Source organism: Danio rerio, chromosome 10, assembly GCF_049306965.1.
Source record: "Danio rerio strain Tuebingen ecotype United States chromosome 10, GRCz12tu, whole genome shotgun sequence".
NCBI lineage: Eukaryota > Metazoa > Chordata > Actinopteri > Cypriniformes > Danionidae > Danio > Danio rerio.
The window spans coordinates 3,550,008-3,564,935 of record NC_133185.1 but is presented as its reverse complement, the minus strand read 5'-3'; the positions used below and the strand labels follow the sequence as shown (position 1 = coordinate 3,564,935).

General features: G+C 35.9%; 1 protein-coding gene and 1 long non-coding RNA gene across 3 annotated transcripts in view; one reads left to right on the top strand and one right to left on the bottom strand.

Moving 5' to 3' along the window:
• The window catches only part of LOC141376286 (uncharacterized), a 501,640-nt gene that overhangs the window by 17,103 nt on the left and 469,609 nt on the right, over positions 1 to 14,928 (top strand). Inside the window, exon 2 of the long non-coding RNA XR_012386080.1 lies at positions 5,959 to 6,077. This is a non-coding gene — a long non-coding RNA (uncharacterized lncRNA). The remainder of the gene's footprint in view (positions 1 to 5,958; positions 6,078 to 14,928) is intronic.
• Positions 1 to 14,928, bottom strand: part of rasgrf2a (Ras protein-specific guanine nucleotide-releasing factor 2a) — a 61,250-nt gene that overhangs the window by 20,918 nt on the left and 25,404 nt on the right. The window contains exons 7-16 of one of the 2 annotated variants that reach the window (XM_009305082.5): positions 14,517 to 14,710; positions 13,429 to 13,538; positions 12,831 to 12,949; positions 10,398 to 10,558; positions 8,890 to 8,956; positions 8,643 to 8,779; positions 4,896 to 4,978; positions 3,846 to 4,094; positions 3,014 to 3,106; positions 974 to 1,377 (exon numbers count right to left, since the gene is read on the bottom strand). In XM_009305082.5, coding sequence (XP_009303357.1) covers positions 974 to 1,377; positions 3,014 to 3,106; positions 3,846 to 4,094; positions 4,896 to 4,978; positions 8,643 to 8,779; positions 8,890 to 8,956; positions 10,398 to 10,558; positions 12,831 to 12,949; positions 13,429 to 13,538; positions 14,517 to 14,710 — 1,617 coding nt within the window. The remainder of the gene's footprint in view (positions 1 to 973; positions 1,378 to 3,013; positions 3,107 to 3,845; positions 4,095 to 4,895; positions 4,979 to 8,642; positions 8,780 to 8,889; positions 8,957 to 10,397; positions 10,559 to 12,830; positions 12,950 to 13,428; positions 13,539 to 14,516; positions 14,711 to 14,928) is intronic. The other variant, XM_009305083.5, reaches the window with a different exon arrangement.

Here is a 14,928-nt window from a genome sequence, read left to right as displayed (position 1 = left end):
ATTTATTTTTAACAGGAAGGAAACATTTTTTAATGCAAATATGGTATAAAGTCACATGTGCTTCGTGAGTATTTAATAATGTTTAGCCCTAAAGGTGCCTTCCTCTCTGCAAAAACTATATTGCTCAGACAACTGTATTTCCTCTGAGCAAAAAAATCGCTATCACATATTAATATTATTATTATATTTAAATTGCCTTTCTTTCTTTAACTAAAGAGAATGCTGTAATTGGTCAAGCGCGAAAACGTCAGTTTTGGAATAACCCCGCACTTAGCTGAGCGGACTGTAGTGTAATGTTAGTATTTTTCATAGATCAAAAATGAGTGAACAACAAGTGGATTTAGCAAACACGAGAGAAAGAGGAGAGGAGGCATCTTTATTGAGGGATTCTCCATACACACCTTCTTCAAACAGACCCATGATCAGGAAAATGAGGGTATAGAAGAAGATGTTATGGTACGTTAAATAAGTAGCTAGATTTAACCAGGTGGAGGAGGCAGCGCAACGCGGACTGGATTCATCATGTTAGAGAGACAGAGAAAAAGGAGAGAGAGAGGGAGAGAGAGAGAGAAAGGCCTTGAAGAGGAGAGAGACGGGAGAGAAGAGGTATAGTGTGTGGGAAGGGCATCTGCCAGCATAAAACATATGCTAGATAAATTGGCGGTTCATTCCGCTGTGATGATCCCTAATGAATAAAGGGACTAAGCCGAAGGAAAATGAATGAATGAATGAAAAGAAATCTACAATTTTGACCCATACCATGTATTTTTGACTATCGGCAATAACATATCCATGCAACATAAAACTGGCTCTATGGTCCAGAGAGTCACATATATAGTTTCAGCATCAATTCATTAAATGCATTTGTCATCTTTCTGCTTTTCAGTTAGAGGAAACTAAGGAAACATTTTACAATACAGGACACGTAGTTCTTGTTTATGTATTTACTAACACGCATACTCAAAACCCTCACCTCGCCGAATACTCCGCCGCAGTTTCCCACAGAAAGCATCTATGCGGGGCAGTTCTCCACCTTCCTCCGGGGTGGAGGGGCAGAGCTCCGGGGAGCTGGGGCCCCGGCTGAGGTCCAGAGGGGCTTTGGTGCAGGTGGGCGGAGGAGAGCAGATGATGGGGTTATATGGAGATGTTGGACTGCTGGCTGCAGAGAAGGTGGAGGTGGAGAGATCCAGAGCTCCAGCCTTACAGCTGACAGGAGAGCTGAGGGACAGCTTGCGGGAGTGGATGGGGGAGGAGGTGCGCGAGGTGATGGAGATGGGCGGAGGTGAGGAGAACTTGCGGGACAGCCGGGGGGATTTGTTGTTGAGATGCTCTCCGCTCCAGGGGCCCTGGTTGGTGGCGAAGAAAAGCTCCAGGGACCTGAGTTATTACAAACAAGAGGAAAATAGATCTCACCATCACATCTTCTGTTTACAAACACACAGGGGCTGCATGAAAGTTTGTGAATCTTCCAAAGCATAAAACATTGTGATTTGTTTGCAGATATCTAAGTGAACAAACTCGTTTATCTGAAAAACATGCACAAGTCAGTTCTTCTAGATAATGTGCATTACATGTCAGAATGTCTGTCTTTGATTTGGTCTCTATAACATACTGCCAGTTTACCCAATTATATTTCAACACACTGGGTTGCTTTGGTGGTGAATATCCATCCATTCATCCATTCATCTTCATTCTCTAATCTATATCCATCCATCAGTCTATTCATCCATCCATCCATGATATCTATTCTTCAATCTATCCATCTATCTATATGCATCATCTATATCCATCAGTTTATTTATCCATCAATCCATCTATCTATCCATCCATCTATATGCATCACCTATATCCATCTATCCATCCATCTAAATCCATCTATCTGTATCCATCAATCTATCTATCCATCTGTCCATCCATCCATCCATATGTCTATATACATCCATCCATCAATCTATCTATTCACCCATCCATCTATCTTTATCAATTAATCTATATCAATCCATCCATCCATCTATCTATATCCATCCATCTATCTGTTCATCCTTCCATCTATCTATATCAATTAATCTATATTCATTAATCTATCAATCTATCCATCCATCCATCCATCCATCCATCCATCCATCCATCCATCCATCCATCTATATTAATCTATCCATCAATCTATCTAAATCCATCCATATATTTATTCATCTATCCATCAATCTATCTATCTATCTATCTATCTATCTATCTATCTATCTATCTATCTATCTATCTATCTATCTATCTATCTATCTATCTATCTATCTATCTATCTATCTATCTATCTATCTATCCAACCATCTAAATCCACCCATCTATATCCATCCATCCATCCGTCTTTATCTATCTATCTATCTATCTATCTATCTATCTATCTATCTATCTATCTATCTATCTATCTATCTATCTATCTATCTATCTATCTATCTATCTATCTATCTATCTATCTATCTATTCATCTTCATTCTCTAATCTATATCCATCCATCACTCTATCCATCCATCCATCCATTATATCTATTCTTCAATCTATCCATCCATCTATATGCATCACCTATATCCGTCAATCTATCCATCTATCCATCCAACCATCCATCTATCTATTCATCCATCCATCCATCTATCTATTCATCTATACCAACCATCTATATCCATCCATCTATATCCATCAATCAATCTATCTATCTATCTATCTATCTATCTATCTATCTATCTATCTATCTATCTATCTATCTATCTATCTATCTATCTATCTATCTATCTATCTATCTATCTATCTGTCTGTCTGTCTGTCTGTCTGTCTGTCTGTCTGTCTGTCTGTCTGTCTGTCTGTCTGTCTGTCTATCTCAAGGGTCAGCAAGAGAGCGGAAAATTATCACCAAAAAATAAAAGACACTAAAGTAAACTTGAGTGATATTATGGTAAACGGACATGAGGAGAAAACAAGGTCCACAAACATGTAAAGCACACAGAGATGAGAGATGAGTTACTTGGACTGGTCCAGCGCAAGCCTCGTGATCTTCAGGCTGTAGTCTGGACAGATGGAGGTGATGGACAAACGGTCAGATGAATGATACTGAACCCTGCGAGTGACAACCAGGAAAGAACAAGGGGATTGTGGGAACACTGTGAGCTTCTCTATTCTGAAGAGATGGATCTGAAGTGTGGAAAGTCTTTGTACAACGATCGGTGTGCTGTCTTAAATCATATCCTTTCAAGATCAGAATAAAATTTAACAACCAAAACAAACAAACCGGACTTCAAGGAAAAGCAATGCATTGGATTCTTTTAAAGGGGCCTATTATGAGCCAGGGACTATAATAAGGTGTAAAGTAAGTCTCCGAAGTCCCTAGAGTGTGTATGACAAGTTTCAACTCAAAATATCCCACAAATAATGTTCTATATGACTATAAAACTGACCCTTTTAGGATTTGAGCAAAATTGTGCTATTTTGTGACTGTCGCTTTAAATTCAAATGAGATTGGGCTTATTTCTAAAGAGGGCGGAGCTACAAATGTATGTGTGTCAGCATAGTGGCAGACTCAAAACAGAACTAATGTTATCTTTGTGAAAAACTGAAAATGTTAAATGAAGTGTCTCAGAAAAAGGCAGGCCTAACCCTAGCCCTAACCCTAACCTTAACTGGAGGCCACACAACTGTGTTTAAACCCCTTTTAAAAGTGAGTTTTGCATAACTTTTCCTTTAAATATTAAAAATAACTGAATTAAAAAAAACACAAAAGGTAATTAACAACAAGGAAGGAAAAAATAAATGTGTGACAGTCAAAACATTTAGGAGAACGCAGGAGCAGGAGCTCTAACCTGACAGGTATAGACGTGAAGGGTTTCTTGTAGATGTCGGCCAGTTTGTCCATCACTACTGCGGCAGTGGTGAAGATGCGGTATGTGTGGAGGAAAGTGTTGAGGAAGTCGATGGACAGAAAGCGCAGGTCGGTCAGTCTTTCCAGCAGTCTCTCCACGCTGGCGTAGCGGATCTGTGGCACCTTGCAGGAGTTGAGCGTCTTGCTGAAGCAGATGTCCACATCGTCTTTGTGCAGTCGGGCGTCAGACCTGTGCAGGAGAAAATACAGGTTGAAGTGCTGTAGGAAGCAATCTATCTATCTATACTCATCCATCCATCCATCCATCCATCCACCTATCCATCCGTCCGTCTATCTATCTATCTATCTATCTATCTATCTATCTATCTATCTATCTATCTATCTATCTATCTATCTATCTATCTATCTATACTCATCCACCCATCCACCTATCTATCTATCTATCTATCTATCTATCTATCTATCTATCTATCTATCTATCTATCTATCTATCCATCCATCCATCCATCCATCCATCCATCCATCCATCCATCCATCCATCCATCCATCCATCCATCCATCCATCCATCTATCTATCTATCTATCTATCTATCTATCTATCTATCTATCTATCTATCTATCTATACTCATCCATCCATCCATCTATCTATCTATCTATCTATCTATACTCATCCATCCATCCACCTATCCATCTATCTATCTATCTATCTATCTATCTATCTATCTATCTATCTATCTATCTATCTATCTATCTATCTATATACCTATGTTTCATCTATCCATCCATCCATCCATCCATCATCTGTCCGTCCGTCCGTCCATCCATCTATCCATCCATCCATCCATCCATCCATCCATCCATCCATCCGTCCATCCATCCATCCATCCATCCATCTATCCATCTATCTATCTATCTATCTATCTATCTATCTATCTATCTATCTATCTATCTATCTATCTATCATGATTGCTAAAGCTAAAATCAAATGATTGAAACATGATATAACACTGGCGTGATTGTGTGTTTTACTTGATCATGTGAGGCACGGTGACTTTCGAGTTGTCCTCAAACACGCTGTTCATCAAGCCGTTGCAGCGAATGTTGTCAATGCACTGTGAAGACGCCATAAATAGGAAGAAGAGTGAAACAGAATGTCAAATTAGTCTAACTGCAGCAAGTGTAAACTAGAACCATCAGCAAGTATTACCATTTTGAATGATCTGTATTTGTGTTACAGGTCAAAACTAGGAGCAAATTTTATAACAACATTATAATTTATTACCATACAAATCTATCATAATAAACATATATTTGTTATTATTTAGTTGTTATTATTATATATTTTATTAATATATTATTATATAATATATTAATAATATATTCATTTATTAATATATAATTATTATTAATATTACTTAATTAATTATTAATTTTTATTGATATTTATATCTAGTTATACAACATTAACGGTATAATATTACATTATTATAATTTATCACTATAATATAATAAAATAAAATTAATAGTAATGTTGTAATTTAATGATGTGTATTTGTTTATTGGCAGCGTATCATTTTATTCCATAATACATTATATGTAATAATTATATATTATATTATTTATATTATAATTATTATCATAAATTATTATATTATTAGTACAGTTTGTTTTGACATACAGTACGTGTGTGTATTATATATATTTATGTATCTTATGCACACACATAAATCGAAGCAAAACTATACAAAACTATTTTGTTACATAGATATTTAAACCTATATATAATTTGCATCATATACACATATATGTTATATCTAAACACATATAAACATTTTTCAAATATATGCATGTGTGTATTTATATATACATAATAAATATACACCGTACACACACGCAATAAATTTTTGCCCTGCCCTAAATATTATACAATTATAATTTATTATTATAATAATATCACAATTTGTATTTATGTTTATTTATACTTATAATTTATTATTGTAATATTATAATAACATTACAATTTATATTTATACATTAATTTATGTTTAGAATTTTAAATATAATTAATAATTATAAGTAATAAAAGTAATAGTAATAATAATAATAGTAACATTAATAATAATAGTAATGATAATAATATTAGTAATAATAATAATATTAATAATAATAGTAATAATAGCAGTGATAATAATAATAGTAATAATAATAATAGTAGTAATAATAAAATTAATAATGATGATGATAATAATAATAGTAATAGTAATAATGTTAATAATAATAATAGAAATAATAATAATAATGATAATAGTAATAATAATAATAGTAGTAATAATAACAAAAATAATGATAATGATAATAATAAAAGTAATAATAGCAATAATAATAATAATAATAATAATAAGGCCTTATTTTTCTTATTAATTTCTTACTGAAATTAAACTGACCAAAAGATCTATCAGTATTTAACAACATTTGTATATTGGTTCATCTCTAAGGTAAGGTTTACAGTTTTACAGATAAGTCATAAACATAATATGCAAAAAGCATGGAGGCTATTTAGATCAATGCAAATACAATGGAAACTTTTCACCCGTGTGCACTTCATGCCTGTTGATTTCCACCAAGAAAACAAGACCTTCTTTCTATTCACTTGACTCTTGAAGTCCTCTTGAATTATTTTTAACAATTACATTTATTTAATATAAAAGTCTTTTTGTTCTTTCACATTCATGCTTCTTATTAAAAAGACATGGTTGATTAATATCTATAATCGATAATATTGATATATATTAATCTAATTTATTAATTTTAAAATAAATACATTTTATTTTTAATACACATTTATAAATACTGTGTTCAGTATTTAATCTAATTGAATGGCTTTAAAGTAAATATGTCAAATTGAAATATTTTATAAAGGACCCTTAGCATATAAAAAAATAAAACCTACAGAATGTAACTACATAAAAGTCAAGTCAAGCTTTAAATAGGAAAATGATTGAAACTCTTTTTGAATTCTTGAGTGAGATGCTAACGGTCTTATACGATTCAATGATTATGCTAAGCTAAAGTGCTCTCCCAGAGCTGGAGACCGGCTGAATAGATTGAAAGATAGTAAACCTCAAAAGTTTAACTCTAGGGGACTTTACAGTTTTTCTTAGTCGCTTTGGTGCATTTCTCACAACACTATTTACATTTGCACAACAGGTCATGCATTTCTCAAAGCAATTAGTCATTTGTGCACATCCTAGTAGCAGTTTCTCATTCCTTTCAACAAATTGCAAATGCTTTCGGACATGCATCAAGTGCTTTCATACAACTCTCTGCTGTTTATAACATGATCATCTGCTTCTGTCATGTCAGTCAAAATTAACTAAACTTGTAAATGCTGAATAGTCATTCAATATAAAACTAACAGACCTCATTTCATTACTTGAGTTATTACATACAAAAATGTTGAACTTGATGTCAAAATCGGTCAAGCAAACTTTATAAAAAAAAAATTTAAACTTTATTTTCCTGAAAATGTCTTTAAAATTGAACAATTCGATGAATGATTTACAGACCTGTGTATGTTGCAGGTTCAGGTCCAATATGTGCTGCAATATTGTTTACAGTTGTGCACAGTTCAACCCAAAGGGAGTTTATGTTTGTTGTAAATAAGGGTGTGTTTATTCTTCTGCACAATGCTGTGAATAAATTAGGATTGTAAAGAGCAAATGCAGAGTAAAAATGTGAAACATACATATTCAGTGTCTTGTACTCAGATATCTCACGAAATGCATAGGATGTGCACAAATGACTAATTGCTTTGAGAAATGCATGACCTGTTGTGCAAATGTAAATAGTGTTGTGAGAAATGCACCAAAGCCACTGAGAAAAACTGTAACTAAACTTGTAAATGCTGAATAGTCATTTCATATAAAACTATCAGTCCTCATTTCATTACTTGAGTCATTACATCCGAAAATGTTGAACTTGATGTGTGTATGTTGCAGGTTTAGTTCCAATATGTACTGCAATATTGTTTACAGTTGTGCACATTTCAACCCAAAGGGAGTTTATGTTTGTTGTAAATAAGGGTGTGTTTATTCTTCCGCACAATGCTGTGAATAAGTTAGAATTGTAAAGAGCAAATGCAGAGTAAAAATGTGAAACATACATATTCAGTGTCTTGTACTCAGATATCTTACTAAATGCAGTGATGTCTCACTTTACTGTAGTTTTCAATTGGCTGTGCTAATAGTATACAGTGCTGTCTTGAGCATTTTCAGCAAGTGTCACCAAAATCAGACTTTTTTGCATTGAAAAAATGTCCAGAGTAAACTCATAATGAAAACATGACTAAGCCATTTGACTATCTTGTTCATAAACAATGGTGTCAGGACTTTTTATTTTGATGATACTGACACTTTGATTGACATGAATACTTGCTTTTGAGGAATGAGCTATCCATTTTGAGCATGTGACGCGCTTTTTGCAGGCTATCAGCTAGGTTTTGCAGTTTGCACTAATTGTTTTGAGAAATGCATTAACTGTTGTGCAGAAATGCACTGGTGTTGTGAGAAACGCACCAAAGCGACTGAGAAAAACTGTAAAAATTAACCTATTTCCAAAATAAATGGAGTGTTCCTTTAAATTTAAAAGAAACTTTTTTTAATTAGCTATTTCTTTCTTCAATGAAAACAATACTTTAAAAAGCATGTTCTTGTTTGTTCTGAATTTCACATACTTTATAAAAGGCCTGAATGCGTGTGTTAAACGTGTAGACAGCACCTGGCTGATGTCGCTGGTCCAGGCTGCTTTTTCCTGTCGAGATGGAGCGAGAAGAACCACTGAAAACGAGGAACCATCAGCAGGTTCAACCACGATCTTAAACTCGAGATGATTGAGACCCTGACCAGCGGCATTATCTAAACAGAAATCAAATATCACTCTGTAACTTCTGGCATCATGTAAAATGTTGGTGCTAGTATAATAAACAGGGGTCATATTTAAGACTTTAAGGATTGAAAACACTTACAGTCTTCATCACTGGTGTCCAGTTCCTCAATAAGAGTACACTCTATTAGAGACAGTGTGCCTCCTTGCTGTGGATTTGAGGAATGATTATTCATTTTGGGTTTTTTTTCGTTGCATGAAATGATTAAAGACATTGCTCACCCAAATGTGTGAAATACTCTTTTCAATTAAAGTGGACACAGGATAATGACTTCAACATTGTAAAAAATATCCATAAGTTAGCAGTTTGTCCATGTTTCTTGTTTATTTATAGGATTATGAGACCTTTTAACAACTTTTAACCTGGAAAAGATAACTTTTATTAAAAATCAACACTCAATACTCAATTGGTACCCTAATGGACCCAGGGTGTGCCAAGAAAATATCCCCGACACCATTACACCACCAGCCTAAACCGTTTATACAAAGCAGGATAGATCCATGCTTTCATGTTGTTGATGCCAAATTCGGACCCGACCATCCGAATGTGGCAGCAGAAATGGAGACTCATCAGAGCAGGCAACGTTTCTCCAATCTTCTATTGTCCAGTTTTGGTGAGCCTGTGTGAATTGTAGCCTCAGTTTCCTGTTCTTAGCTGACTGGAGCGGCACCCGGTGTGGTCTTCTGCTGCTGTAGCCCATCCACCTCAAGGTTGGACGTGTTGTGTGTTCAGAGATGCTCTTCTGCAGACCTCGGTTGTAACGAGTGCTTATTTGAGTTACTGTCACCTTTCAGCTCGAACCAGTCTGGCCATTCTCCTCTGACCTCAGGCATCAACAAGGCATTTGCACCCATAGAACTGCCGCTCGCTGGATATTTTTGATGGTTGTGCGTGAAAATCAGTAAAGTCCTAGTAGATCAGCCAGTATTGGCCAGCCCAGTCACCAGTAATGAACATTATTGAGCATGTCTGAGGTAAGATGAAGGCGGAGGCATTGAAAATTAATCCAAAGAGTCTTGATGAACTCTGGGAGTCCTGCAGGAACGCTTTCTTTGCCATTCCAGATGACTTTATTAATCAGTGATTTGAGTCAGTGCAGAGATGTATGGATGCAGTCCTCCAAGCTCATGATGGAGTCAGACACAATATTCATTCTGTCTCCACTGCAGCAGGACTTTATATTCTATACTGGACATTATTCCTGTTCAGTGATGAGACTTTTGTCTAAGCAAAGTCAGACCTTACTGTCCTAATGAAATCATTAATAATCAAGGCATGATCATATTTTATTGTGGTCAAATAAGCGTAATCTAAAGGCCTTTGCCTTTTATATAAGCCACTTCTGATCCCAAATGATCAACTACAAGTCAAGTTATTATTGTTGTTCCTAAAAACTTTGATAGGTGACAAGACTTTTGTCAGGTAGTGTATAATCATCACTCATGCTGAGTAATACTGGGGTATAGAAACAAACAGATTGAATGATTGGAATATTTTGGGTGAACTATTCCTTTAAGAAACACAAAGCATGGCCTTGATTGTTTAAACTCCTGCAGTGAGTGTTGCTATTTACAGTGTGATGGACTCACTTTAAGCAGGTGCAGTTTGCCGCCGGAGGTCCGTGTGCAGATGAGGAAGTGTTTGGTGAAGAGGAAACACTGTCGTTCAGCTTCTTTCCTGAGCGTCAGCGAGCCCAGACGCACTTTACTCAGTTTACCCTTCTCCACAGAGGGCAGCTGAATGAGAGAGCCTACAGGAGAAAGCTCATTACCCAGAGCAAGGAGAACAGTATAAAGACAGAGTTTCAGCGCTGTCGCATCCGGAGCAGCTTTTCAGCGAGACGCGGCGCATTAAGATGGCACATTAGATCTCATTAGAGCTCATTTCACACCTTCCTGTCAGTGTGGAGCAGTGTTGGATGAGACCAGTGTTTGGGTGGAGCTGAAACAAATATCACACACTGATAGTCATGCAAAACTAGTGAATGACCTCAGTTATGATGGCTACTGATTAAAATAAAGGAATAACTTATGATTAAAATAAAAATGTAATAAATATTTTATATAGACTGATGGGTGAGTGGATGAGGGAATGGGTAAATGCATGGATGGGTGGATGAATGAATGAATAAACATGTAAATGAATTAATGGATGGGAGTGAGTACATGAATGGATGGATGGATGGATGGATGGATGGATGGATGGATAAACGCATCACCCATACAGATTAAACAGATTTGTGGACTGGTGTTAATAAACAAATGGGGTTAATAAATGAATGACTGGTGAGGTGGGTGAATGAGTGATTGGTTAAAACTGGCTGGGTTAATAAATTAATGAATGGATGAATGGAATTAAGTTGATGGATAAATGGATGGATTGGGATAAGTAGATGGACTGAATAATAGACGGAGGGATAGACAGATGGATGGATAGATAAGGATAAGTAAAAGGATAGATTCATAGATTAATGAATAGATGGATGGATGGATAGGTGGATGGATGGATGGATGGATGGGGATAAGTAGATGGACTGATTAATAGATGGAGGGATAGACAGATGGATGGATGGATGAGGATAAGTAAAAGGATAAATAGATGAAAGGATGGTAGGATGGGTGAGAGAATAAATGGATAAGTAAAAAGCATGGAATGACAAGTGAATGAGTAAATTAGGTGTATAAGTGGATGAATGAATGACTGGATGGATGGATGGATGGATGGACATAAATAAATATGGTGATGGATGAATGAAATGATGGGTGAGTGGATAAACTAATAAGTAAATAAATGCACGAATGAATGGATGAAGAAGTGAATGAGTGAATGGATGGAAAGATGGATAAGTAGATAAATGGATAGTGAATAGAGAGGGATTGGATGGATGGATTGGTGGATGGGAATTAGATGGTGGGTGGATGGATAGATGCATGTGCGTACAGATAGATGGATGTATGGATGGGTGAGTGGATAAGTGGATGTTTGGATAATTGCATTAAAGGGTTGATGAATGAACAAATAAAAAATTTAAGGAGCGAATGGATAGATGGATTAGTGGATAAGGAAGAGTAGAAGAATGAATGGATAGATTGGTGGATGGATGGATGGATGGATGGATGAATGAATGGGTGAGTGAATGGATAAATGCATGGATAGGTAGATGAACAAATGGTTGGATAAGTGAATGAGTGAATGGATGGATGGTTTAGTGGGTGGGCATAAGTAGATGAATGGATGGATGTCTAAATAGAAGGATGGATGGATGAATGGGTATAAGTAGATATATGGATGGAAGGATGAGGATGAGTGGTTGGATATATGTATGGATGGATGGATTAATAAATCAATGAATCGATGGATGGATGGATGGATGGATGGATAGATAAATCAATAAATGGATGGATGGATAAATGAATCAATGAATAAATGGATGAATGTAAAGATGAGGATAAGAAAATGTATGGATAAATAAATTAATAGATGGAATGATGGTATACTTATATGGATGGATGGATGGCAGGATGGGTGAGGGGATAAAAGGATGAGCAAATGAATAAAAGCATGGATGAATGGATGGACAAGTGAATGAGTGAATGGATAGAAGGATGGATGTGTTGGTATAAGTAGATGAAAGGATAGGTGGATATATGGAGATGAGTTGTTGGATGGATGGATGGATGGATGGATGGATGGATGGATGGATGGATGGATGGGTGGATGGATGGATGAATGGATGGATAGATGGATGGATGAGTGAGTATAAGTAGATGGATGGATGAGGATGAATAGTTGGATATATGGATTAATGAATGAATGAATGAATGAATGAATGAATGAATGAATGGATGAATGGATGGGTCAGTAGACAGAAAGAAGCATAAATGGATGTACAGATAAATAGGTGGATGGATGGACAGAGTGTGGCTCATCCAGCAGATCATATTACTAGCAATGTTGTAAAACAACAAAACAAGCATGAAGAAAATGAGTTGTAAATGTAATGCTCTGATCGTGTGTCTCACCCTGCCTTACAAACGTCTGACTGGTGTCCAGCAGGATATCACAGCCCTCCACAATCATTCGCTCGATCGCTAGATTCTTACGGATGTTTTCTGTGTCACTCACTTCATCGTGCATCATTCTAGGAACAAACACACAAATACACCGTTGTATCATCTCAATACTGACATTAAAAGTGGGAAAAATCTCTTTCTCCAAAGAAGTGTTCATGTTGATGGATTTGTTTGATATGATGGTTTGAAGCAAGATTAAACATATTAGCGACTAAAATCTTATGTCATTTACAGATACTGTAAAGTATGGCAAAACGTTTCTCTTTAAATAAATGCACAGTTTTGTATATTGTGTATTTATGGATCTAGGTTTTTAAGGGCTTATATAAGTCTATAATGATTAATATGAAACTCCAGAGCTAGAAAACCCAACAATAACATCATGAGGTTTCTTTGATGAACTTGTGCTGCAAAGAACCATCTATATAAATTCTTTCCTAGATAATAAAATAAATATCATATCCTCTCATCGTATTAGACTACTGAAGAATAGAGTAGAACGGTCATATGCTTCTCTGAAGGGTATTTTCTTTTAGCTTTTACTCACTTGGACAGTTCTTCTAGTTTGGATTTGGCAAATTCCAGACTCTTGCGCTCCACATGTTCATGAGGCGTGTGAGCGAGCAGCTCATGGAGCGTGATGATGTATCGTGGGATCTAATAACAATGGAAATAAGCAAATATTTCAATCCCAACAACAACATATTTCATTATTGTTTCTAACTGAATGCTGAAAGGAACACTCCACTTTTTTGGAAATATAACTCCCCTAGAGTTACGTTTTACCATTTGGAGCACTTTTAGCTTAGCTTAGCATAAATCATTGAATCAGATTAGACCATTAGCAGTACTCAAAAATGACCAAAGAGATTTGATAATGTTTCTATTTAAAGCTGGCCTCGTCTGTGGTTGATAATGATGATGATGAATATGATGAAAGCCTTTATTTGTCACATACACTGTTACATGTAGTGAAATTGGACCCCTCTGACCAAACAAAAACATCACACATTTCAGGGGAATACAGGTTAGATGAGAGGTAGCTTTAAGAAAAAGAAAATAAGATACATTAGGGAAAAGGGAGGCAAAAAAAACCCTCTCAGACTATCATTGATTCATGGGCTAAGACTATGTCAATTGCTATTTACTGTCAATATGGATAGGAACTATATTCTCATTCTGGCGCAATAATGAAGGAACTTTGTTGCTGTACCATGGCTGCAGCAGGCGCAATGATATTACGCAGTACTTGGAATTAGTTTGCAGCTATATAACTAGGTAACAGTGCTACATAATATTATTGTGCCTGCTTGAACCATGGTACGGCAGCAAAGTTTCTTAATTATTACGCATAAATGAGAATACAGTTCCTAGACATATTGATAAATATTAGCAACTTTTATCACAAAATAAATCTACAGAAGAATTAAATTGAAAGATTATTAAAATTTCAAAACTTAATCTTGTAACAAGATGCTAATCCGTTTCAATAATTTATGCTAAGCTAAGCTAAAAGATGCGGAAATCGACTGAATGTATTGAAAAATGCTAAAACTCAACTGGAGAGCTGTAAAATGAGCTTATTTACCCTAAAAGGTGGAGTGTTCCTTTAAATATGAGAGGTCAGCTGCTCACCTGAAACATGGGGTATGTGAGAAAGGTCTCCAGCATCCGGCCCTCACAGGCGGCGTTTGCTTCATACTGCTTCAGAAGCTTGTCGAAGTCTCGGTTCTGTTTACAGTTGGCCAGAACCTGCAAACTGTACTGATGGTTTCGCACAAACTCCTGATAAATGTTCAGCATTGGCAGCAAGATGTCGAAGAGATCCGCTGAAACATGACAGGTTGCTTTTCAGACATTTGCATCATGTTTTTGCTAAAGACTGTCAGACAAAAACGGGAAATAGAAGTGATCACGGCCTTTGGAAAGAAGTCGCGAGGCTTTTATTTTGTCTATGATTAATAGGATTTATAGGTCACACTTTATTTTGATAGTCTGTTTGTTGAATTAAGTTACATTACATCTACATGCCAACTACAGTACTCGT